Here is a 26887-nt window from a genome sequence, read left to right on the forward strand (position 1 = left end):
GTAGCACCTTGAGCCTCTAAGTTGGTCAAAAAGGTCATCAATCCTTGGGAGTGGGTATCGGTTTTTAATCATGACTTGATTGAGTTGACGGTAATCTATGCATAGCGTTAACGACCCATCCTTCATTTTAACAAATAAAATGGGTGCTCCCCATGGCGAAGTACTTGGCCTAATGAATCCCCTCTCGAGCAATTCTTGTAGTTGTGTCTTCAATTCTCATAATTCTGTTGGTGCCATACGATACGGGGTCATGGATATTGGGGTGGTTCCAAGTTGTAGCTCGATGCTCAAGTCTACTTCCTGGGTTGGTGGCAATCCTGGTAACTCCGTAGGAAATACATCTGCAAATTCACATACTATGCACAGAAGTTCTAATTCTCCTTGGCCCTCCTCATTTAAAATCAGACTTGCTATCCTACCTGTAATTTGATCGCACCACTGCGTCCTATGTTTTGTTGAAGCCATGGGGGCTTGTCTATCCCCCTTAAACTGGAAACGAGTTCCATCTTGCGTGTGAGCTACCACTTTCCTCTGATGATAGTTGATCACTACGTGGTGGGCAAACAACCAGTCCATGCCCAAAATGATATCGAAGTCCGACATTTCCATGACACGAAGGTCGCATGTTAAGTGTAGGTTCGACATTCCTATGTTACAGTCCTTACAGATCAAACTTATCTGAACGCATCCTCCCATAGGTGACATTACGTTTAAGGCAGTTTCTAAAGGTTCACATACAAGTCCTAATGACTTAGCACAAGCAGAGGATATAAAGAAAAGTGATGCACCAGTATCAAATAAAACATGCACCCAAGAATTGTATAGTACTAAATTACCCTCAATTACAGACGGGTCTGCTTCTTTCTCTTGCAAGGCAAAGACTTTGCCAGTTGCCTTCTGGTTGCCACTGGTCTTGGTGTTTTGAGTTCCCCCATTCTTCTGGTGCTGCTGCCCAGTTGATCCAGCCTTGTTCGTCCAAGGTTTCTGCCCACCTAATGCCTGGGCATTTACTCCGGAACCTCCTCCTTGGTACCCAGATGGAGGGAGTTGGGGGCATTCACTCTTTTTGTGCCCTAATTGCTGGCAATGAAAGCACTGGATTTGTCCCATCGGCCTTTGTTGATAGCCTCCTCTCTGGATCTATTACTGTGGTTGCTGTTGTGGTGGTCTGGAGTAGGGCTTTGGGGTCATGTTTTCTTTTTGGTTCCTCTGAGGTCCAATAGACGTTTGACTCCCTCTCCTCTTGTTCCAAGCCTTTCTAGCGTCAGTTACTTCCCTTTCAGACTCTAACGCCGTATCCAGCACCTCAGCATATGAGGGGAGTCGTTGCGGAAGAACTCTTCCCCTGACTGTAGGGTCTAACCCCCACTCGAACATCCTTGCCTTCTCTTCATCATTTGCTACAAATCTAGTTGCATAACGGGCTAGCTCTTCAAATTTTGCAGCATACTGGGTCACGGTCATGTTTCCTTGTTCCAGGTTTTGGAATTCCTTGACTCGCTCTCGACGGATTGTAATTGGGAAATATTTATTTAGGAACAGTTCCCTGAACTGGTTCCATGATAGGCTTGCTACGTCACGAGTGTTCTTGATTAACTCCCACCAGTGGTCAGCCTCATCATCGAGCTCGAATACTGCCAAAGCTATTCTATCAGTGGCCTCGGTTATGCCCATGGTGTCTAGCATTTTCTCTATCTGTCGAAGCCAATTTTCAGCTACCTTTGGGTCTAGTACACCTGTGAACTTTGGGGGCCTCTGCTTTCGAAACTCAGAAAAGAGTTGAGTTTTCTCATTCTGTCGATTGTTCCTTACTTGCCCTAATCCCTTTAAAATTTGATGTCCTAGATTATTGGGGACGTCAGCCCCTGTGGGGACGGGTCCGCATTGGTTTCTGGGGCGGTTCCGTGCGGTATTGCTGGTTCCGGCATAGTCATTAGCGCGCGTGTCCACCATTCTGTTCATGGCATGTGGTGAGTTGGTTTCCAGTTTTAGAAAATCTTATTACTTAGATTTAAATGAAAGTTCAGTTTCCTTAGGGTGTACTAAAACAAGTAACAGTCAACAACATAGATCAACACATTATTCGTATATTATAATAGGCATCTTTACAAAAGGGCTCTTAATCGGAGTTATATTTAAAGGGCATCCACGCATTACAAAGTTCAGGCTGTCTTATTCTAAGGATCCCATCAGCGGGTCTTACAAAAGTCTAGCTTTATTCTTTCCTCGAACTAGTTCTCGTTTCCTGACCAATCAAAGTCTTCTTCTGGGTCTTCATCAGCGGAGTTAGTGGCTTGGTCCGGAGAGCGGGGGGTGTATGTTGGTGAGGGGGATTTGTGTTCAGACGACACCTTTATAGGGTAGGCAGGGGTTGCTCCATGCTGTTCTGGTGCTTACTCCATATTCATTGGTTGATTGTTTCTTGGCCCCTGATAACAAGATGGGTAGCTTTCAGCCTGAGTTGGTGGTCGGTGGTATGCTAGGGTGGTCATAGTTCGGTGTACCAAGAGTCCATCCTCTGATCATCTTGCTCCATTCGGACCACCTTGTTCGCTGCCCGGCTCAAAAATTATAGGCGGCGCCACTTGGGAACGTAAGTTGGATGTCCATGAGAAATATCCGAACTTGTTTGATAATGTTTAACCATGTATTGGAAATTTTGTTTTGTTGATAAACTTTAAGAACATTGAATATGTCTTAAGTTGTAAAGCATTGTATATATTTTGGTTTATGGGAGTATTGTAATGGTTGGTTATGACTTGAAAATGGAAGATAATCTAGCATTGTATATGTCGAATGTGTTATTGAAATGCAAATATATTATTAACATTGAATATGTTATGAAATGGTGGAGGATGATATTGGAATTTGTTGGATCTAAAACAAATGCATGTTGATAATGCATGTTGTAACATATATTGTAATTTGCCTCCTGAAAAGAGATGGGATGACCAGTAATGGGTCGAGTTGTTGAATTTGAATTGTTATATTGTTGGGAATTGAGAAATCATGTTTTTGAAAACTTATATCTAATTTCAGGGACGAAATTTTTTAAGGGGGGGAGGTTATAGCGATCCCGATTTTCCCTTCATTGGTTGTTGTATTTCAGACTTAAGTTCCGTGGTGTTGGTTTTGTGTATATCTTGTTTCCTTCCTTTAATGCCTTGTATTTGAGTTTTAGGATGTGTTGGGCAGGTTTGTAACAGGTTGGGTGTGTTTTGAAACAAATGGTTGCTGCCCAGATTTTGGTGTCTTCGCTCGAGCGAGCTCTTTGTTTTAGTTCCTTCGTTTGAGCGAGAGTTGAGTGGTGTGTCTAGTGGCTCGAGCAAGAAGTCTTGCATTCGAGCTTGCGTCTGCGTCTCTTTTTGACCTGAAGGTTTCATTTCTTGACTCGAGCGAGCTTTCCTTCACTCGAGCGAGCGAGCTGTATGTTTTGGGTTTCTTCGCTCGAGCGAGCTTTTCTTCACTCGAGCGTGCTTCTGGGTTGTAGACTTGAAGCTTCGAATTGTTGGCTCGAGCGAGGCTTTGTGCGCTCGAGTGAGGTTTCTTTTTGTCTGGTCACTCGAGCGACCACTCCTTCGCTCGAGCGAGCCTCAAATATATCAATTGGCAGTAGCCGGGTTGCACTTCATTTTTTCATCTATATTTTGTTCTCAAACCCCAGATCGGCTACCTCTCTCTCTACACACACTCTCTCTCTAAGATTTCATCTACTTCTAGAGTGTTACTACTCTAATCCCTTTGTAAGAAAGGTGGAGCTTGGTGTTGGCTACATTTTGATCCGAAAATCCTTGAGTTTGGAGCATCTCGAGTTTTCTTCATCTTCTCCATTTGGTCTCTTCATTTGAGGTAGGGATAACCTACTCCTTTCTATGGGTTTTGACATAGATATTATGTATTTTGTATAAATGGTGGATTATGGTGATTTTGAGAAAGTTTGGGTTCGATTTGAGGTTATAAAAAGGGGGTTTTCAAAATGTTAAATCCCATGTGTATGTGAGACCTTGGAAAATGGTAATATTGTTGTTAAATTAATGAAATTGAACCTTAGGATTGATAATGGAAAAAGGGGGAAAATACCCTAATTATGTTGAATAATTAATTTAAATAATTAATTTGGAGAAATATGAAATTGAGTTGGAAATCATGGAATGGGGAAATTATGGAATTGAATGGTGTAGTTGGATTAATTTATCACTCAACTATGTAAATGTTGATATTTTATCTATTTGATAAATTTATTATTTGTTTAGAGATAACTGCTTTGGGCTATCGGTAGAGGATAGTCTAGATTGTTGTAGACACTGTATGTTGATTAGGGAAAACTGAAAATAATCATGTGGAATATGTCATTGAATATGACGGTTCGAATAATACGTCGAATATGTGTATTGATTGATCATTGTATATGATATATGTTAAATACGTTGTATATGTATATTGTTTGAGAGGAGATAGGGGATGTTCTCTATGGTTTGAGAGGAGATAGGGGATGGACTCCATTGATAACTAAGTTGGCTGGAGTGTCCAGGGTGAAAGTCTCGAAATTCTAATTACGTTTGCATAACGTGGATAATTGAAGTATTGGAAGTGTTTTTGACATGAGTTGTAGTCTCATTTGAATTGTGGATAATTGGAAGTGTTTTTAATATGAGATGTAGTCTCATTTAACTGTTCGGCCAGGTTCTGAGCCATGTTTATGAATTGAATTGGATAAGTAAAAGAAAGTGAAATGAAACATGTACATATTTGTCATGGAACTGGATTGTGCTATAAGTTGGTTTACAAGTGTTGGCCATTTATCAAATGCTAATGTTTTAGTTACTGCTCATAATTGGTTTAGTAAATCTCTAATCATTTTCAGGTTCAAGTGATATGCCACCTCCAAGGACGTAGCTTGGAAGGCTTAGAGGCTGGAAGATATTTTTGTGTTATCTTTTTGTATTACATGCAAATCAAGCCAAGGACTTATTTTGTATAAAGAGTTAGAACTCTTCTTTTGTTGAACCCAAGTGTTGACTTGGAAAGTTGTAAGCCTGTAGTGCATTTACTTTTGTTGTCAACATGTAATACTTTTGTACTAAACACTCTGATGTATGGAATATATTGTCATTTTCTTGTATCATGAATGTATGAGTTATGGGTTTATTTTGAGGGCGTTACAACTTGGTATCAAAGCGTACCGTGTTTGAATACTTTGGGTACGTGGGAAGTGGTTAGTACCACAATGGGTTTGTCTCGCTTGTTAGAGACTTAGGTGTAATGTTATGTACTTATGTGATAACATGTTTATGTGACTATCTGGGTATAAGATTTAGTTTCTAGGATGTTGATTGGATCCTTGGGTTTCTAGGAGTCCTGTTGGAAAAGCACTTGATTAATGCTGTTTCTAACCGGAATTCTAGCAACGCCACAGGACTGTCATTATCCAGAAATGAAATTCGTAAGTGCTTATGTGATTATGTGCTTACGTGGAATGAATTACTGTTGTCCATGCATTAGGACGCGAGTGAAATAGCTTTGGCACATTTGTGAATGTGCTAATGTTCTTCGTTACCTTTATTAGGATGTTAGGACGAGGACGTGGTGGTAGGCGTGGTAGGCAGGAGATGCCTATACTAGATGAGATTCCGGCGCAGCAGGAGGGTGTTGGTCAGGCCAATGTGGCCGAGCCAGTAGGTCCGCAGGCCATGGGCGCCTTAGCCCGCGAGATGGTAGGAGCATTAAGGGAATCCATGGACATTCTCAGGGCTGAGAATCAAGTCCAGGCCCATGTTGCTGAGGCAGGGCCTTCTTTTCTGAAGAGAGAGTTTTTTCAGTCTAATCCGGATGAGTTTCTGGGGGATCTGAAAGAGCCACTTAAGGCCGATGAGTGGCTTGAGCAGATGACGAAAATGTTTGAGATGCTTCGCATCGAAGACGGGGCATTGAAGGTGACCTTGGCGTCTTTCCAGTTGAAGAGAGATGCGGGTTAGTGGTGGAAGTTCATGCGGGGCCGTATTGAAGGGACTTGGGAGGCTTTCGTTGATGCCTTTTAGGAGAAGTTTTTGTCTCCCGCTATCAGGGAGAAGTTAAGGGATCAGTTCTGTCAGCTCAAGCAGCTGAGTACACCAGTGGCGAAGTTTGAGGCCGCATTTACTAGCTTATTGAGGTTTGCTCCTGAGTTAGTGGCGTCTGAGGAACGCTGTTGTCATGAATTTGAGAAGAAGTTGAGGACCGGTCTCAAACTTAGAGTTGCTGGGTCCATGACTCGGGAGTATGGGCACCTTGTGGATGCTGCGGCCCATATGGAGATTATTATGCATGAGGAGGAGGAGAGGATGAGGGGCTCCAAGAGGAGTCAGGATGGCCAGGGGGACGGTAGGAGGCAGAGGGGTTCTAATCCTCAGCAGTCCCAGGGTGCTTTTGTGAGATCTACCTTTACAGTGCCGAGTTCACGCTCTGGGAGAGGCAGTCAGGGAGACTTTACTTGTTACAAATGTGGTCAGCTGGGCCACAAGTCTCCAGCTTGCCCGCAGAGGGGAGGAAGTCAGAGAGTAGCTTTATTTTCGGCTCGTCCTCAGAGCCAGAGTCAGGGCAGGGGTCAGCCGCTCTCTTGTTACCAGTGTGGTCAGGCGGGGCACCTGAAGAGGTTTTGCCCGCATCTGAGTGGCACATCTGGTGCATCTGGGTCGAGGCAGAGTTTTCAGCTAGCTCAGTCTGTTTAGGCCTTAAGGGCTAATCGGGGGGCCTCATCGTCTCAGTCTGTGCAGCAGTCATTTGCTCCGAAAGGTGAATAGGTAGATCAGAGACCTTTTGGGCGTGTGTATGTTGTTATCACGCAGGATCTTGCACCGACTCCATCTGTTGTGAGAGGTACCTTTTTGTTTTGTGACTCGGTTGCTAATGTGTTGATTGATACAGGTGCATCCCATTCCTTTATATCTGTGTCACAACCCAACAACCTGCCCCTAAAGGTTCGGGCATGACCTATGCAAAAACGGACATAAAAACTGATGTACATACCGTACGGGGCCTTATCGGAAGCATAAAATATGAATATAACATAATACAAGTATACTCCATTGAGCTATTTCTAATATGCCAGGATCTCATGCATTACATATATCATCAAAAGCGGATAAAGTTTAAAACTATATCCCTGGATATCGTGTACAAGCATATACATTTACAGTCCTAGCCCGATAATTGGGCATAACAAAAGGAATATGAAAGTTATGTACAACATCCGTGGATGGCTCTCAAAAGTATACCCATATCTTAGCAGCATCACAAAAATAAAAGGCCTGGTATGGTGTCTGGACATGCAAAGGTTGACAAAAGGGACAGCGTCAAGTTAGGATTGACCCCCTGACTGACGACCTACAGAAACAGACATAATAGAGAGTGAGCCGGGCTCAATGAGTAGTAATACATAATGAACAACGTCTAACTTGAAATTTAAATACATCAATACATAAAAAGATGCAGCATGCACTTGATTTATCTAATTCTGCGTTTGGTTCATACTGGCCCTAGGCCTAATCCTGTGACATGAGCATGTGGCTATAAGCCCTTGAAACATGATGGCACGAAGCCCTTGAATATATGGCACAAGGCCCTTGCAATTCACTTGAAACTTGTGGCACGAGGCCCTTGAAATACACTTGAAACTTGTGGCACGAGGCCCTTGAAAATGGCATATAGCCCTTGTAAATGCTTTTCTTTACATGCTTTAACATTAACATATCCTAAACATGCATAAGTACATTACATGCTTGAGACATTAACATAATTGCTTTACATGCCTTGAAACATTGACATGATTGCATAGCATTACATAGGTACTACTACTCACAGTGTTGAGGTGGCGTGTTGCTCCCTTCTGGAATGTGCCCTGCACACAATTAATACATTAGTTTCTCTTTTTTTTTAACAAGAACATTTTCTGAGTCTTACACCTTGCATGCATTTATAACCGCTTTAAAATCATCTGTAAAATATTCTAAAAATACCAGAGAGGCGAGCACACAAAACCGAACAAGCATTTAATTTTTCCTGAAAATGAGTCTCCCGCTCGAGCGCCACTTTGTTCGCTCGAGCGGACTGTAAAATGTACAAAACTGCTGAGAGGTGGTTTTTCCCGCTCGAGCGGGCTTTCCGCCGCTCGAGCGGATCGAGCAGATTCTGAAATTCTGAACCTCCATTCGGGTCCCAACCTGGTATTCACTCCATTCTTACATGCAACCCAAGGTTAGGTTACTACAATATTCCCACCTAACATCACTATAACATGGATTCTACCTTGAGTTTAATAAATTAACCAAGATTAGAAGCTTCAACAAGCCATCTCTCTCTCTAATTCCATTCTTGGATTCAAGTTCTTCATATCCTTAAAACATAACACATGATATATGCATAATTCCATGAAGTGATGATAGAAAACCGTAGATTGAAGTATAATTTCATACCACACCCAATCTAGATGCCTAAGCAACCAATTGAGAGAAACCCTCATTAATCAAGCATGAATTAGACATGAGTCAAACATACACATCAATTACAACTCTAAGTGGCCATAATAAGAAGGACTTAAGCTTACCTTGAATTCAATCCTACACCTCTAACAATTTGGCTAAGCTTTCTCGTTGAATCCCTTCTCTCCCAATTTCTCTTCTTCACTTTCTCTTCTTTTCTCCCCCAAAATGGTGTTCACGGTTATTTTTTGTTTTTTTGACCAAAGCTCATGAAGTCTAAGAAGTATATATATTCATAACTAAGGCATATAAGACAAAAATGAATCGTTTAATCATTCCAAAATTAAAATTTCGCAAACATGCTTAATATTACTTAAAAATTATGCTGATCACAGATATATAATCAATTTCAGCTAATTAAGCTGTTAAGGCTTCCAATTTCTAATTCAAACGTGTTAATGGTGACAGATAGTTTCCTTGTGAGACAAATAGACACTCAGAGACATGCATTTCACTTCCTTTTTCATACTTTTTCACGGAACTACACAGTAAGCATTTAAAAGTACCAATCGAGGACTAAGAATATAACAGAAATCATGTGCGAGGGTCGGGTTATTACACTCTCCCCCCCTTAAATAAGTTTGGTCCTCCAAACTTGGGTTACCTTAGGGTTGGAACAGGTGTGGGTATTGGTGTTGCATTTCTTCCTCTCTTTCCCATGTTGCGTCGATCCCGTAATGTTCTTGCCACTCAACTTTTACCATTGGAATCTCACGGGTTCGTAGTTGTTTTACTTGTCGGTCCAAAATGCGAATTGGTCTCTCCTCATAAATCAACTTGTCATTCAACTCAATTTGGTGGTAGTCAATAACATGTGACGGATCCGGGAGGTACCCACGAAGCATAGAGACATGAAACACGTTATGCACTTGACTCATATGTGGTGGAAGGGCAACTCGGTAAGCTACCGGACCCACTTTTTCCAGAATTTGAAAAGGACCGACGTACCGGGGTGTCAACTTACCTTTCTTTCCGAATCTTGGGTGCCCTTTCATCGGAGTGACTTTCACGAAAACATAGCTATCCACGTCAAATTCCAAATCTCTCCGTCGGTTATCAGCATAACTTTTCTGCCTACTTTGAGCAGTTTTCAACCTTTCCCGAATAACGTGAACTTTTTCAGTGGTCAACTGAACAATTTCAGGCCCTAATAAGGATCTGTCTCCAACTTCAGCCCAGCACACGGGGGAACGGTATGGTCTTCCATACAAAGCTTCATAAGGTGCCATGTCTATGCTCGAATGGTAACTATTATTATACGCAAATTCTATCAACGGTAGATGGGTTTCCTAATTTCCTTGAAAATCTAGTACACACATTCGGAGCATATCTTCAAGAGTCTGTATCGTCCTCTTGGATTGACCGTCGGTCTGAGGGTGGAAAGCCGTGCTGAACTTTAATTCTGTACCCATTGCTTCCTGTAAACTTTGCCAGAATCTAGAAACAAACTTAGGATCTCTGTCTGACACAATTGAGACTGGAACACCATGAAGCCTCACAATTTCATTTACATAAATTTCTGCTAATTTATTTGCATTATACTGAGTTTTTACCGGCAGAAAGTGGGCGGACTTAGTTAATCGGTCCACAATGACCCAAATTGAATTCATACCTCGAGGAGTCCGTGGCAACCCCATAACAAAATCCATGGTCAGGTGTTCCCATTTCCACTCTGGGATGGGAAGAGGTTGCAATAATCCGGCAGGTCTTTGATACTCCGCTTTTACTTGTTGGCATTGCAAACACTTAGAAACAAACTCCGCGATCTCCTTCTTCATACTGGGCCACCAGAAATTCTGCTTTAAATCTCGATACATTTTAGTACTCCCTGGGTGCATTGAGAACTTTGAGGTATGTGCATCTTCCATCAGTTTTTGTTTAAGACTCATCACATTGGGAACACATAGTCGGTTTTGGAATTTAAGCACTGAACCTACTACACCGAATCCCGGTTTTGGTTTTGTTTCGAACTCATCATGTATCTAACTCAAAGTTTCATCTTTCATTTGGTGCACTTTAATCTCTTCAAGTAAGGTTGGTTGTGCTACTATCGCTGCTATTAGAGCCTTTTGACCATGTAACACAAGGTTCAATTCCACCTTATCCAATTCAATTGCCAAGTCCTTTTGTCCTGTAACCATACTTGCCATATCTGCCATAATCCCCATATTTTTCCGACTGAGCGCATCTGCAAATGTGTTGGCTTTACCAGGATGGTAGTGAATCTGCAGGTCATAATCTTTCAGAAGTTCCAACCACCGCCGTTGCCGCATATTTAATTCTTTCTGAGAAAAAAAGTACTTGAGACTTTTATGATCAGTATATACCTCACAGGTGCTACCATACAAATAATGTCTCCATATCTTTAAAGCAAAGACTACTGCTGCTAACTCCAGATCATGCGTGGGATAATTCTTCTCATGGAGTTTCAACTGCCTAGATGCATAAGCGATGACTCTTCCGTTTTGCATAAGTACGCAACCAAGCCCTTTGTGCGAAGCGTCACTGTAGATTACAAATCCCTCTGTACCGGATGGTAGGGCCAGAACTGGTGCTGTTGTCAACCTTGTTTTCAATTCCTGGAAAGCAGATTCTCGTTCCTCTGACCATTCGAATGCAACTCCCTTTCGTATTAGTTGTGTAAGTGGCACAGCAATTTTAGAAAATCTTGAACAAATCTCCTGTAATAACCAGCTAACCCCATAAAACTACGCACTTCAGTCACATCAGTGGGAGTTGGCCAATTTACGATTGCTTTGATCTTGTGTGGATCAACAGAAACTCCTTCCTTCGTGATGATATGCCCCAGAAATGCCACCTCTAGTAGCCAGAATTCACATTTCTTCAGCTTTGCATACAATTTCTTTTCCCGGAGGGTTTGAAGGATCAAACGAAGATGATTTTCGTGAGCATCTGCATTCTTCGAATAGATGAGAATATCGTCAATAAAGACCACCACAAATTCATCCAAATAGGGCTTGAAAACGCGATTCATCAAATCCATGAAAGCTGCTGGCGCGTTAGTAACTCCGAATGGCATAACGAAAAATTCATAATGCCCGTACCGGGTTCGAAAAGCTGTCTTCTCAACATCATCAGCCTTGACCTTTAATTGATGGTACCCAGACCGTAGATCAATCTTGGAAAAGACTTGTGCCCCCTGCAGCTGGTCGAATAGATCATCAATCCTTGGTAATGGATACTTATTCTTGATTGTGACTTTATTAAGTTCCCTATAGTCAATACAAAGCCGGAGTGTTCCATCCTTCTTCTTTACGAACAGAACTGGTGCACCCCACGGAGACACACTCGGACGGATGAACCCCTTGTCCAATAAATCTTGCAATTGCATTTTCAATTCCTTCATCTCAACTGGCGACATTCTATACGGCGTCTTCGAAATGGGTTGAGTTCCCAGTGCTACTTCAATGATAAACTCAATTTCACGGTCTATCAACTGCCCTGGTAATTCTTCAGGAAAGACGTCTAGAAATTCACACACAATTGGGATCGTATCAACAGTTCCATTCACTACTTGCCCCTCCAAAACACTGCATAAATACCCCTGACACCCTGTTTGAATTAATTTACATGCCTTTGTTGCCGAGATCAAATAAGGTGGAGAAATTACGCCATGCCCTTGTAAGGTAGACTCTAATTGTCCTGGAGGGTGGAAACTGACTCGTTTAGTTAGACAATCTATAGTTGCACCATATTCACCCAGCCAATCCATTCCCAGAATAATATCGAAATAAGTCATGTCAAGAGGTAACAGATTGGCATATACCCGGACATCCCCAAGCTCGAGTTCGCAACCATGATAAACAGAAGTACAAAGCACAGAATCTTCCATAGGTGAAGATACGCATAACATATAAGACAGTGTTTCTTCGATTTTATCTAAGTTTTGTGCAAATAATTTTGACACAAAGGAATGAGTAGAGCCAGAGTCAAATAAGATAGAAGCAGAATGACCGTGAACCATAAATGTACCTGACACCACTGTTGCTGCATTCTGCACATCTCCTGGAACCAATGCAAACACTCTGCCTTGTCTCGCTATGTCTTTATTGTTGTTAGGTTTGACCGGTGCCTTGGTGTTAGTAGTTGGTGTAGACCCTACTGAGCTAGTAGCAGCCCTGTTACCATTTCGTTGATTCTTCTGAGGGCAATCCTTTATCAAATGACCCGTTTTGCCGCACTGATAACAGGCTCCAGACTTCCATTGGCATATCCCATGATGCCTCTTCCCACATTCCGAACAAACAGGAATCGTACCCTGATTAGGGGCAGAAGTATACGAAGTCCCTGAGTTTTGTTTCTTGTTTGGTGGAGTAGCCGCTCCCTTTAACCATTGATTATTTTGCCTCTTTCCTTTCCATTCGGCAATCTGGTTCTGGGCAGCAAGGTTTCCTTCAGCTATAACAGCCCTCTCCAGCACATCTACGTAGGTAGGCAACTTTAACATATTGACTCGATCCAGGATGGCACTCCGTAAGTCCCCTTCAAATTTCCGTGCCTTCTTATAGTCCGTGTCCACCATATGCGGTGCAAACCGGGCTAATTCTGCAAATTGGGCCTCATATTCAGCAACAGTCTTGTTCCCTTGTCTGAGAGTTTCGAATTCAGTCACCTTTTTGTCCCGCATGCTTTGGGGGAAATATTTATCATAAAACAACCCCAGAAATCTGTCCCATATTAGCCTTGGATGAATTGTCCTCGTAAGCATCCACCACCTCCGTGCCTCGTCCTCAAGAGTGAAGGCAGCTAGTTGTACCTTTTGAGCTTCGGTACAGGGAAAAACTTCAAATAACTTCTCTATGCCTAATACCCAGGCCTCAGCTTTCATCGGTTCTATTCCTCCTTTGAAAGTTGGCGGCTTCATCTTTTTAAACTCCTTAGTGAGAGTAATAGTTCGATCTTCAGCGTGAAAATCTTGTACTACAGGTGGAGGTACTGGTGGTGGTGGCGGTTGTTGGTGAGGCTGTTGCTGTTGTTGCCGTAAAGTCTCTGCCAGTTCCATAAGCATCCTTTCCATCCTATCCAGTCGTGCTGAGGTGGCATCTTCCGCATCTTCTGTCCTTGTTCTCACCATGATCTACACACAATTAATCAAATACTATAGACAGAATGCAACATGGTTAACATTATCAGAGTGCACTTAATGTTGCCATCGAACTTGTCTCATATTTTTAGGATGTCATGCATGAGGCCTAAAGCTTTTCTAGACACCCTACAGCTCAATGGATCCGTGTGTGAGATAGCAACTCGTGCTCTGATACCACTGTCACAACCTAACAACCTGCCCCTAAAGGTTCGGGCATGACCTATGCAAAAACGGACATAAAAACTGATGTACATACCATACGGGGCCTTATCGGAAGCATAAAATATGAATATAACATAATACAAGTATACTCCATTGAGCTATTTCTAATATGCCAGGATCTCATGCATTACATATATCATCAAAAGTGGATAAAGTTTAAAACTATATCCCTGGATATCGTGTACAAGCATATACATTTACAGTTCTAGCCCGATAATTGGGCATAACAAAAGGAATATGAAAGTTATGTACAACATCCGTGGATGGCTCTCAAAAGTAAACCCATATCTTAGCAGCATCACAAAAATAAAAGGCCTGGTATGGTGTCTGGACATGCAAAGGTTGACAAAAGGGACAGCGTCAAGTTAGGATTGACCCCCTGACTGACGACCTACAGAAACAGACATAATAGAGACTGAGCCGGGCTCAATGAGTAGTAATACATAATGAACGACGTCTAACTTGAAATTTAAATACATCAATACATAAAAAGATGCAGTATGCACTTGATTTATCTGATTCTGCGTTTGGTTCATACTGGCCCTAGGCCTAATCCTGTGACATGAGCATATGGCTATAAGCCCTTGAAACATGATGGCACAAAGCCCTCGAACATATGGCACAAGGCCCTTGCAATTCACTTGAAACTTGTGGCACGAGGCCCTTGAAATACACTTGAAACTTGTGGCACGAGGCCCTTGAAATACACTTGAAACTTGTGGCACGAGGCCCTTGAAAATGGCATATAGCCCTTGTAAATGCTTTTCTTTACATGCTTTAACATTAACATATCCTAAACATGCATAAGTACATTACATGCTTGAGACATTAACATAATTGCTTTACATGCCTTGAAACATTGACATGATTGCATAGCATTACATAGGTACTACTACTCACAGTGTTGAGGTGGCGTGTTGCTCCCTTCTGGAATGTGCCCTGCACACAATTAATACATTAGTTTCTCTTTTTTTTTAACAAGAACATTTTCTGAGTCTTACACCTTGCATGCATTTATAACCGCTTTAAAATCATCTGTAAAATATTCTAAAAATACCAGAGAGGCGAGCACTCAAAACCGAACAAGCATTTAATTTTTCCTGAAAATGAGTCTCCCGCTCGAGCGCCACTTTGTTCGCTCGAGCGGACTGTAAAATGTACAAAACTACTGAGAGGTGGTTTTTCCCGCTCGAGCGGGCTTTCCGCCGCTCGAGCGGATCGAGCAGATTCTGAAATTCTGAACCTCCATTCGGGTCCCAACCTGGTATTCACTCCATTCTTACATGCAACCCAAGGTTAGGTTACTACAATATTCCCACCTAACATCACTATAACATGGATTCTACCTTGAGTATAATAAATTAACCAAGATTAGAAGCTTCAACAAGCCATCTCTCTCTCTAATTCCATTCTTGGATTCAAGTTCTTCATATCCTTAAAACATAACACATGATATATGCATAATTCCATGAAGTGATGATAGAAAACCGTAGATTGAAGTATAATTTCATACCACACCCAATCTAGATGCCTAAGCAACCAATTGAGAGAAACCCTCATTAATCAAGCATGAATTAGACATGAGTCAAACATACACATCAATTATAACTCTAAGTGGCCATAATAAGAAGGACTTAAGCTTACCTTGAATTCAATCCTACACCTCTAACAATTTGGCTAAGCTTTCTCGTTGAATCCCTTCTCTCCCAATTTCTCTTCTTCACTTTCTCTTCTTTTCTCCCCCAAAATGGTGTTCACGGTTATTTTTTGTTTTTTTGACCAAAGCTCATGAAGTCTAAGAAGTATATATATTCATAACTAAGGCATATAAGACAAAAATGAATCGTTTAATCATTCCAAAATTAAAATTTCGCAAACATGCTTAATATTACTTAAAAATTATGCTGATCACAGATATATAATCAATTTCAGCTAATTAAGCTGTTAAGGCTTCCAATTTCTAATTCAAACGTGTTAATGGTGACAGATAGTTTCCTTGTGAGACAGATAGACACTCAGAGACATGCATTTCACTTCCTTTTTCATACTTTTTCACGGAACTACACAGTAAGCATTTAAAAGTACCAATCGAGGACTAAGAATATAACAGAAATCATGTGCGAGGGTCGGGTTATTACAATCTGCTACATTTGCATCTGTTTTGGGGTTGGAGTTGGCACAGTTAGCTTCTCCTATTTGTGTTGTATCACCTGTTAGGGGTGAGTTGATTTTGAAAAAAGGATGTCGGGGCTGTGATATTGAGGTCGCCGACCGCCGGCTTCCATTTTCTTTTGTAGTTATGGCTATGTTGGGTTTTGATGTGATTTTGGGTATTGTAGACACCCCATTTTTGACCGTCCTCAAGACTTGGATGTCACCATCGGAACACTTGGTGATTACCCTTGTTTGTGTTCGTTTGGAGTTCCCGGAGGTCTCGGCTACGCGCCTTGCCTCAGGATCTCCGAACTTGACTGTTTAGTGTCTGGTTTTGCACCAAACACTTGTGTTTTGTCTTGGAGGGGCAGAGAATGCCTTGTGAGGCATCCCCACACATCACCGGCCATGGCCAGAGGCCACCGGCTAGTGTTTTTCTGCCATCGGCAATCTATATTGCCGGTCGGAATTCTTTGTTGCCGGTCGGCACTCCCTTTTGCCAAAATGGCATTTTTGGGCAGCCGACTACTGTTCATCTGCTTTTGCAGATATTTTATTACAGCTGTCTTGCATTTGGCTCCCCTCCATACACGTGTATGGAGGGATCTCTCTCTTTAGAAGCTTGTCTTGTAAGCTTTACAAGACAAAAAAGCTCTATAAGAGGAGCCCTCCTCTCCCTTGTTTAGGTTGGAGAGATTTTAGATAGCCATATTAGGGTTTTGAGTTCTAGGGTTAGGATTGATACACATTCTATCTCTATACCTCTCTCTTTTTACCTTTGTGTGTGTTTAAGTGTGTTTGTGTCTTACTATTGCACACAAACACATAGTGTTTCACCTTCACTTAGCTACTGAGGTTCGAAGAGGTTGTTTTGGAAGTTTTGGAACTGGTTTCAACCTAAGAGAGGCTGCTGGTCCACCATTGTTGAAGGGGTCTTCACGGGTAAGAAACTAGTCCCCTTGTTCCCCATTTTTGCATTGTTTTTTTACCTATCTTAGAACTGTTTTTGAGCTTGGTGTATAATATAAAAAGTTCTGTTTTTAGGCCCTCTAAATAGTTTGTTTAGAGTGTTTTGTGGTTTGGAGGTGTTTGACCCCTCTTAGGCCTTGAAAGGCCCCATTTTGTGCTATTTTGAGTGAGCTCCGAGACCTTAAGATTTCAGTGGTGAGGATGGTGCCTTGAGGTCCCAAGAAGGAGAGGGCCACCCCCTCTCCTTATTGTCCTTGAAATGGACCATTTTTGGCCTCTTGAGGGAGCATCTAGCTAAGCTTCATGTTGACCATGCCTTGGCTATTTTTTGTGCCTATTATATCATAATATGCCTCTGTTTATTGTTGGTTTTGGTACACCATGCATGCTTAGCCTACCTACCTTGTAATGCCACTTTATTGCCTTAACATGCCTTAGGTTGTAAACCTTTGTTCAAGCTTGTTTTAGGTCTAGTTTTGTGAAGCTTCTATGCTTATTTTATCATGCTAGAGGTCTGTCCATAGTTGTTTGGGTCGGCCATGGCATGCATTGTATAGCCCCTTTGCATTTTTGGCTTGTCGGCCTTAAGTGTGTGAATGTATAGCATGCATCCTTGCCTTAATTTAGTGGGTTGGGACCATTTGTCATGTAATTTCAGTCCCTTTGACATGCTTGTACGCTTGCCTTGGACACCTCTTTAATGCTTTGAAAGCTTGTGTAGCATGTTCCATGTTTTGGCCATTGTACATGCCTTTGAATTTGAGCCACTTAGACGCCGTCTAGGGGGCCCCCTTTGCATGGTCTAGGTCTGTCTTGAACCTATTTTAAGTCCTCTTAGCCTTGTGAGGCTTGGTTGACTTGGTCATGGTTCAAGCCCCTTTGACTTGCTTCAAGTACTTGGGCCATTTATTGCATGCTTAGTCTATTTTGTTTGCTTGGTTTGGCACCATCTTAACATGATTTTCAATGCTTACCTTGCATGCCATATGTCCATGATTACCCTCTTTCAAATGTGCTTGAGAGTTGTCCCATTTGTGCCTAAGTGTTGGCCCCTTTAACATGTGCATGTGTGTATGTGTTTAGTCCTTTATTTTGGTCACTTTGGCCATTGTTTTGGGCCTTATTAGAACTGCCCAAATCATGTTTAAGTCCATTATTTGTTTGCTTGCATGCTTACCTTGCATATTTGTTTGCATGCTTGCATGTGCATCTTGCATTTCCATGTTGCATCCTTAGCTTGTATGCCTAGGTTGCATTGCATTTAGCATGCATGTCTTGCTCCTTGATCTAGTGATAGGAATTGGACATCGGTTTGTTGGTTTGCATTGCATTTGACATCAAAACGTGCACACTTGGTCTTTTGGGCCATCATGCATGGAAATGCGCGATTGATGGTCCAAGAACCAAGGAGCATGTCCCTTTGAGTCACTAATATGATAAGGGACATGATTGGTGCATATATGCCTTGAATTGTATTTCCATGCTCTGCCTTGCCCTCTGTTGTTGTCAATTGCAGATTCTGCAGGAGCTTTCTGCCGACCGGCAGTGCTAAGTGCCGACCGGCAATCCTCCTTCTGCCGATAGCTTCACCAATGGCCGGTGATTACATTCCACTGCCGGTGGGCATTCTACCCAGCCAATGGCATTTCCCAGTGTCCAAAGAAGCAATCCTGAGGTTTTGGCAGCCTCCAGAGGAGTAAAGAAAAGAAAACAGAGGCAGCCTATGCATGGCGGTGCACTTTCGAGCAAGACCCGAGCACGCTTTGCATTGAACTCTCTTCTCGAGGCGGTTTACTGTTTTTCCTAGCTTAGTTAGTTTGTTAGCTAATTAGGCAATTTGTAATAATTAATTAGCTTGTAGGTTAATTATCTGTATTATTCTTTTGGTCCCTCCGAGCGAGGACGAATCTGTAATAAGTGTGGGTGAGTGTGTGAATGTCTTCCAACCCCCACTTCTTTCTTCCCTTTTATTTACCTGCTTATGATGGTAGATTAGGGCATGTTTAAATTAGCATACCTTATGTTATGCATGTGTGCATCCATACATTTGTCTCGCATGCACCGGGCTCGGTACATCACGCTAACTGTATCTGTATTTCAATTCCAAATTGAATACGTGCATCAATTGGTTGCATTTCACATACCATGTTTAGGTTAGCCGAGCCTACTCTAATTACATCTTGCATGTGTTACATTAGTCAATTTGACATGAACTAGGATCACGCATGTTTGCTAACCAGTTTATTGTTTTGGCTTGGAGTACATTGTAAGTATTTATGCTTTAGCATATCGCATGCGTGTGAATGCTATCATGACAACATACTTACCATGTGGCTAGATGCTTATGTGTTATAAACTGTTTGAATGCCTGTGGGTGAAGGTTGGATTGTTTGAGTTAGAAAAACTCGTTGAAATCCGTATTTTAGCCTACTTGCGAGTAGCAAATTCCAAAACATTTTCCAAAACAAACGGATATGCAATGTTTCTTTCCAAATTAGGCAATCTAATCTATACTTGTTTGCTGTACGCATAACATAGTAATTCTAGGCTAATAAAAGGAATAAGAACACATAACGTTTTCAAAAATGGATATCACGGCTAGTAGAGGCCGATCTTCGAATCAGGCGAGAGGGGGTGCTCATAGCTGACCTTCCCCAATCGTACCCTAGCTCTCGAGCCGAGACAACTCCGGTGATGACGGACATGTGGCCTCCGGCACCGAGTCAGGGTTTCCTAAATTCCCCCCATAAAAAATATTTAGGTGGCGACTCTGTATCTGGCAAAAGCAATCCATGTTTGGCACTTCTTTTTCTAAAAATCTGTTTCTCAAAACGATTTGCCGGATTTGGACTCTTTGGTTCAGATTAAGAACCGTGACAATTTGAGAGTCCGAGCTGTAGTGACCCCAAATGAATAGAACGGGACTCACCCTCCCGAGGCTTTCGGGGACGTCTACAGGTATGGACTGGTTATCGTCATACCGGGCTGTTATTGATTGCTACCGCCAGAGGGTTACTGTATGTACCTTGAATGGGGATTGTTTTCATTTCTTGGGAGATCGGGTTGGTAGAGTTTTGCCACCAGTGTATGATCCGCGAGGGCGGAGTGAGCTTAATGGTCTTCTCGCTAGCTTTATGAGTAGTAAGTGTGATGAGATCCAGATTGAGTTATCAAGAGTGGTTTATGAGTACTCGGACGTCTTTCCCGAGGATCTTGTTAGTTTGCCACCCCATCGAGAGGTGGAGTTTTCTATTGATTTAGTGCCTGGCACGACGCCGATTTCCATGGCATCGTATTGTTTTGCCCCAGCTAAGTTGAGTGAGTTGAAGATTCAGCTCTAGGAATTGCTAGATAAGGGCTTCATTCGCCCTAGTACTTCACCGTGGGGAGCACCGGCCCTCTTTGCTAAAAAGAAAAATGCTGCCTTCAGACTTTGTATTGAAAAGTTGAACTTTACCCATCTATTAAGAGAGAACAACAGGTTCGCCGATTATTTAGCAACTCTATCTTCCATGATAGACATCCCTTTCGGAGTCCAGATGCGTCCGGATAATTATTGAACAGAAATTCGTGCCAGCCTACGAGCTGATTGCTGCCATAGATGAAGTACAAGATCAAAACCCCTAGTATTACGACATTTGGAACTTTTTGGAAAAGGAAGCTTATCCACCAGGGGCAAATGCCAAAGACAAGAGGGCAATTCGAAGAACGGCTGCTCAGTTCATCATCTGCAGGGGTAAACTGTACAAACGGGGTCATCTTGGGATGCATAAACTGTGCGTTGATGTTGAAGAGTCGATGCGCCTGATGGGGGCCATCCACGGAGGAGAGTGCGGAGCGCACATAAGTGGGGTAATGCTAGCCCAGAAAATTCTCAGACAGGGTTATTACTGGTCAACCATGGAAGAAGATTGTATTAGCTTTGTTCGGCGATGCCACAAATGCCAGATCCATGCAAACCGCATGAACATTCCGTCGTCGAAGCTGTACAACATGACTTCACCATGGCCATTCTTAGTCTGGGGGATTGACGTGATTGGGGCAGTTACTTCGAAGGGGTCGAACGAGCATGAGTACATCTTGGTGGCTATAGACTACTTTACAAAGTGGGTTGAAGCCCAATCTTACGCAGTGTTGAAGGCGTTGCAAGAGTGCAGAGTGCACATGAGTGGGGTAATGCTAGCCCAGAAAATTCTCAGATAAGGTTATTACTGGTCAACCATGGAGGAGGATTGTATTAGCTTTGTTCGGCGATGCCACAAATGCCAGATCCATGCAAACCGCATGAACATTCCGCTGTCGAAGCTGTACAACATGATTTCGCCATGGCCATTCTCAGTCTGGGGGATTGACGTGATTAGGGCAGTTACTTCGAAGGGGTCGAACGGACATGAGTACATCTTGGTGGCTATAGACTACTTTACAAAGTGGGTTGAAGCCCAATCCTACACAGTGTTGAAGGCGTTGCATGTAGCTAAGTTTATCAGGAACTACATCATCTGCCGGTATGGGGTCCCAAATGAGATTATTTCGGATAATGGTTCCCACTTCAAGAAGGAGGTGATAGACTTGTTGGAGAAGTACAATGTGGCTTTTCATAAGTCATCCACATATTGGCCGCAAACTAACGGAGCAGTTGAGGCCGCCAACAAGAACATCAAGCACATTCTGCAGAAGATGGCGGAAACCTAAAGGGACTGGCCAGATAAGCTGTCATTTGCTCTTTAGGGCTACCGGACATCAATTCGAACTTCGACTGGGGCAACTCCGTATTCCTTGGTTTATTGGATGGAGGTTGTTCTGCCTATCGAAGTTGAGGTTCCATCGTTGCGAGTAATGGCTGAGTGCCAGATAGTTGAGGCAGATTGGCAGCAGAGCAAATTCGAAAAACTCATGCTATTCAACGAGAGAAGGCTGAAAGCACTGTATCACGTCCAAGGTTATCAATGCAGAATCGCCAGGGCTTTCAACAAGAAAGTTAAGTCCAGGAATCTGAAAGAAGGGGACCTAGTGCTCAAAGACAACCGAGCTCCCATCTACGACCCTAGGGGCAAGTTCAGACCTAATTGGACTGGTCTTTACATCATCAAGTCTATTTGGTCGGGTGGAGCTGTCGTTCCAATGGACCTAGATGGCCTTGAGTTTTCCCAACCGATCAATATGGACAAGTTGAAGAAATACTATCCCTGAGTGGCTCGTTAGGCCGAAAACCCGAAAGGGCGACCTAGGCAAAAGTTAGAGCATGAAAAATTTGAAATAAGAAAAACTGAGCTCGCAAGGTTGAAAACCCAGAAAGGGCGGCCTTGGCAAAAGTTAGAACGTAAAAGGAGAGTGTAAACACACGAGTGAACTTGAACCAAACTACGTAAGGCTTGATTCCCATCTTCGGGATACGTAGGCAACTTCATTCCGAAGTCCAGCCATAAACACTTCAAAATCAACTTTCTCCAGGTGATTGTTTTGGTCATCTTTGTCTTTTCTGCTTTCAAGAGCTCAGTTGTGATCTCCAGTGCAGTGCTATTCAGACAAGGGGCAACTTTCCAGTTGCTGGATCCGGGGTTGTACATCTCGGTGATAGATTTTGGGTGTGTTCAGTTTTGATCCATATCGAAAACGATTTTGAAAAGTTTTAATAAAAGTTAACTTTACCCAAATTAATCTTTTTACAACTTAGACCATCTTTGGACCAAACGGAAAATTTTCAGTACCCACAACCTTCAATTTCATTGATTTCAGTACAAAGTTCTCCTACTCTTGAATACAAATTGAAGTTGCTTTTTATTACATTCGTAAAGAAAACTTGAAAGTACAGATTAAAGCAATAAACTCAGGGCATAGTCAGGTGTTTCTGCGTTCCCTCCCAGAGCTTGTGGAAGCCTCTAATGCCAAAACGGGCCCAGTCTGTGCCTCTTCATCAAGCCAGCTATGAACTCACCAGAAAGGGCACAACTGAAAGTGGAAGCGGGAGCCAGAAGTTCTCTCGTCCTCCATGCTGTGGCATATCGAGGTAGATGCGAGCCTTTGATCAGATATGAAGCCGGGTATTCCACTCCCTCTTCTGGACGAGTCTGATCATGTCCAAATTGGCGCCGAAATCGAAATGGAAAGTAAAAGACACAGTGTGTCAAGCCAACCAACTGAATGCCCGGCTGGCAAGACATGTTGTAGCTCATTGCCGGCAGATTAAGCCAGGGGCAGTGCCAAGCAATGTTGACGGCATATAAGCTGCACATCTATTCGCACCACCATCCCTCATCTGCGACATCAACTAGTCGTTGCCAGAAGAAATAGCCGCGTGCTGAATATGCTGGGCATGAGTCCACCACTTTTAACTTGTCCATTAGCCATATCTAGGGAGGGATAAAAAATAAGAGAGATTAAAGAATAAAGAGGTGTACGTGGAGAGAATAGTGAGGAAGGGTTTTGAGAGAAAAACAGAGCCTGAGGGCTGAGTGATGTGAGAAACACACATGTGAGGAGGGTGGGAAACATTACCGGTAAGAGTAGTGGACTCCCCACGAACCTGGTTGTCTCCTGGCGATGGAAGGCATCCAAACCCATAAGAGTCTCAGCTAGTGTCATGGCGATGCAGCTCTTACCCTCTTTTAAGCCTTGGACAACCTCAATCAAACGGATGCCAGACCCCTCGAAGCCTGGGGCAAGCAAAAAATGAGACAACATGCATAAGCAGAGGGCGTGTCACCGAAGACTCTGCCAAAGATGGTCGCCGTGGTCATCGTCGTCAGAAAACCGATGAACCAAGCTCGGAATATCCAGTTCTCCGTCATGAATCAAAGACCGAGCGTCATGCAAAGTAAGCCCACACATCCGTCCTAAGGCTTGGATGTGGCCAAAACAGAATTGGGGCAAGATCTCTTCATCGTGTCGGAATTACATCAAAGCTTGGAAATCTTCAAAAGTGAGACATATCTCTTGTCCGCCAAAGCTAAAACCATGAGTTACTGGATTCCAACACCTAGTCGCGGAATGGAGGAACGGAAAACGCAGTGGAGTGTGGCTCAACGTGAACAGTGCATTTACTCCGAAACCCCAGAAATTTAACTTTTCTGAGCCATCCAAAGCTACAAGCTAGTCGGAGAGTTTTTGGGCAAGAAATGCTTCCATTTAGGGCAAAAACAGTGTTGAAATGGAGAAACTACTGTAGACCGCCCGAACTTCCTCCGCGCGCCCCCCCTTTCGTAGAGGGCGCGGATTTGGTTCATGTTACTACAGTTCGGACTCCTGTCACGGTTCTGAATCTAATCTCACAAAGTGTAATGTAAGACTGATAAATCACCAAAGAGTCCAAATTCGGCAAATCATTTTGGAAAATCGATTTTAATCAAAAAACGCCAAACATGGACTGCTTTGCCAGATTTCAGAGTCGCCATCTAAATATTTTGTTTTGGAAAATTTTGGAAACCCTGACTCGAGCCTAAGGCCACATATCCGTCATCACCAAAGTTGCCTCGGCTCGGGAACTTGGGTACGAGAGGGGAAGGTCCTGAAATGAGCACCCCCCCTCGCCCGATCAAAGATCGGCCTCTACTAAACATGATATGTTGTTTTTGAAAACACATGTGCTCTTGTTTGATTATTAGTTAACCTACTATGTGATGCGCACAACACAAAAGTATAGACTAAATCGCTCGATTTGGAACAAAACATCCCATGCTTGTTTTTCGAAAATGGTTTGAAGATGCTACTCACAAGTAGGCTAAAACGCGGATTTGCTACCAAACAAGGTGGGCTTGAAACAACATGATTTGCCACCCTCAAGTGGGCTTAAAACTCACATTTTGATGAATTGTTCCAATTCAAGTGATGAAGCCTTCATCTACGGGCATTCATGCAATTATAGCAATTAAGCAAATAGCCTCATGGGAAGCATGCTATCATGGCAGTCATTTACACACATGCAAGGATGCAATAGCGAAAACACTTACAGTGTACTCTGAGCCAAAATAGAAAACTAGTTTAGAAATCAATGCATGATCCTGGCTATGTTAAGATGCCTAATGCAACACATGCAAAATGCAACTACGCAGGGTCAACTACCTAATCATGACATATGAAACGCAACAATTAATACATGTATTCAAATAAGTGTATTGAAATATAATGCGGTTTGAATGATGCGCTGAGCCCGGTGCATGCAAGACAAATGAATGATGCATGCATGCAAACATAAGGTATGCTAATTGAAATATACCCTAAACTAACCATCAAAAGCTGATAAGTAAAAGGGAGAAAGAAATGGGGGTTAGAAGACATGCACACACACACGCACCCTTATTACAACATTTGCCCTCTCCACGGAGGGTCCGAATAAAAGCTAAGCTGATCTAAGCTACGCTAACTAATTAATCTAATTAGACTAATTATTACAAACCGATCAAATAACTAGTAAACTAGTTACTAATTATTACAACAATTAACAAATTAACAAATTAATTAATTTACAAATTCAAGCTAACTAACAAGTAAAGCTTTAAAACTATGCTGCCTCGGCTCTGTTCGAAGAAGCAGAAGATGCATGCTCGGTTTTCGCCTCGAAAAGCTCTCGGGTTTGCTCTCTTGAGGCTCTGTTTGCAGGGTGTCTTCAAGATCTTGTTATTGAAACTTACCAAAACAGTGTTGGGGAGTGCACCAGTGGCCTGCCGGCCATGAGGAAGTGCTGCCGGCCACCTGCTGGCCAAAAATGCAAGGGTGCCAGCCATTAATGTGGCACTACTGACCACTGGTGTACTGTGACACCAAACTACAACAGAGCACAAAACAGAGGAAAGGGAGGGTCTCCCTAGGATATGTATGTACTATGCCACTCCATATCATCTCCAAACATCAAAGGAGAGGCACCATTGGATCCAAAACCATCAATCAAGCATACAATTCATGATGGCCAAAGATCCAACTTGCACAAATTCAATGAATGCAAGACAAACCAAGACACAAGGACCATTATCTCATCATGGATAATCAAAGGCAATGGAGACAAAGGGAATTGGCTTATTTTCATCACTTCAAGTATGAAATGAACCAATTCACCTTGTGTTCAATAAAACGTCCGATTGAACACAATGCAATGCACATTCAACATGCTTATCTTGACATGTTTTACTTGATTTGATTCTTGTTTACACATTTTACATTACTGAGCCATTCTTTAACCGATTAAGTCCAATGTAAAAAGTCCTGTAATTGGAAAGATGGCCTTAGCTACAAGCACCTTCAGCATGAAAGAAGCCTCATGCCTTTGGTTAGTAGAAACCCTCAAGAGAAGGTTAAAACCGTTAGGCATGAGAGTCTCAATTCCATGCCCAAGCCAACAAGGGGCTTAAGATCGCTTTCAAGACAAGTGAAAGATTGAAACCATGGAGTGCAATGACATATATTTCAGCCCTAAAATAATATGCTAAGTGACTCAAAACCATGCAAACAACCCATGTAATGCATGTTGAAAGGCTTAAGCATCAAAGCTAGTGAAGTGTATTACACTAGAGGCATGCAAGACAATGCACAATGGACTAAACCAGCCCTAAACAGACTTCATGCATGCCCAAACAGTGGCCAAAATGTGCTGAGATGATAGCATGAAAGGCAAGAAAATGATGTTCATGCATTGGCTCACAAACAAGGCATAAAGCTCAGCTCTTAAACACACTTAAAGAGTGATACATGTGAAAGTGTGACGAGGCTACATGCACTGAAATCATGTGTAGAATGATGCTAAGGCATGCAAATAGCTCAAGCAAAGCATGTCAAGGGCCTTAAAACTCAAAGCTAGTGAACAAGATTACACTAGGGCTATACAAAGCAAGTCTCTTCTGATCAAGACCACCCAAAACAGAGTTCAAGCATACCAAAACATGGGCAAAAACATGCTAGAATGTAGCCAAAATAAACTAGAATCATAGGC

At 42.6% G+C, this 26887-nt stretch overlaps 2 protein-coding genes across 2 annotated transcripts; both read right to left on the reverse strand.

The window, feature by feature from the left end:
• Nucleotides 1-216: 216 nt before the first annotated feature.
• Nucleotides 217-1110, reverse strand: LOC114272644 (uncharacterized). The gene has a single exon (XM_028214363.2). The coding sequence runs from the start codon at nt 1108-1110 to the stop codon at nt 217-219; it is 894 nt and encodes a 297-aa protein (XP_028070164.2).
• A 33-nt stretch (nt 1111-1143) lies between these two features.
• On the reverse strand, nt 1144-1953 carry LOC114272645 (uncharacterized). The gene has a single exon (XM_028214364.2). It carries the CDS (start codon nt 1951-1953, stop codon nt 1144-1146), a length of 810 nt encoding a protein of 269 aa, XP_028070165.2.
• Nucleotides 1954-26887: the final 24934 nt, after the last annotated feature.

The sequence above is a fragment of the Camellia sinensis genome, chromosome 8 (assembly GCF_055761805.1).
Source record: "Camellia sinensis isolate YWXY chromosome 8, ASM5576180v1, whole genome shotgun sequence".
NCBI classification, from domain to species: Eukaryota; Viridiplantae; Streptophyta; class Magnoliopsida; order Ericales; family Theaceae; genus Camellia; species Camellia sinensis.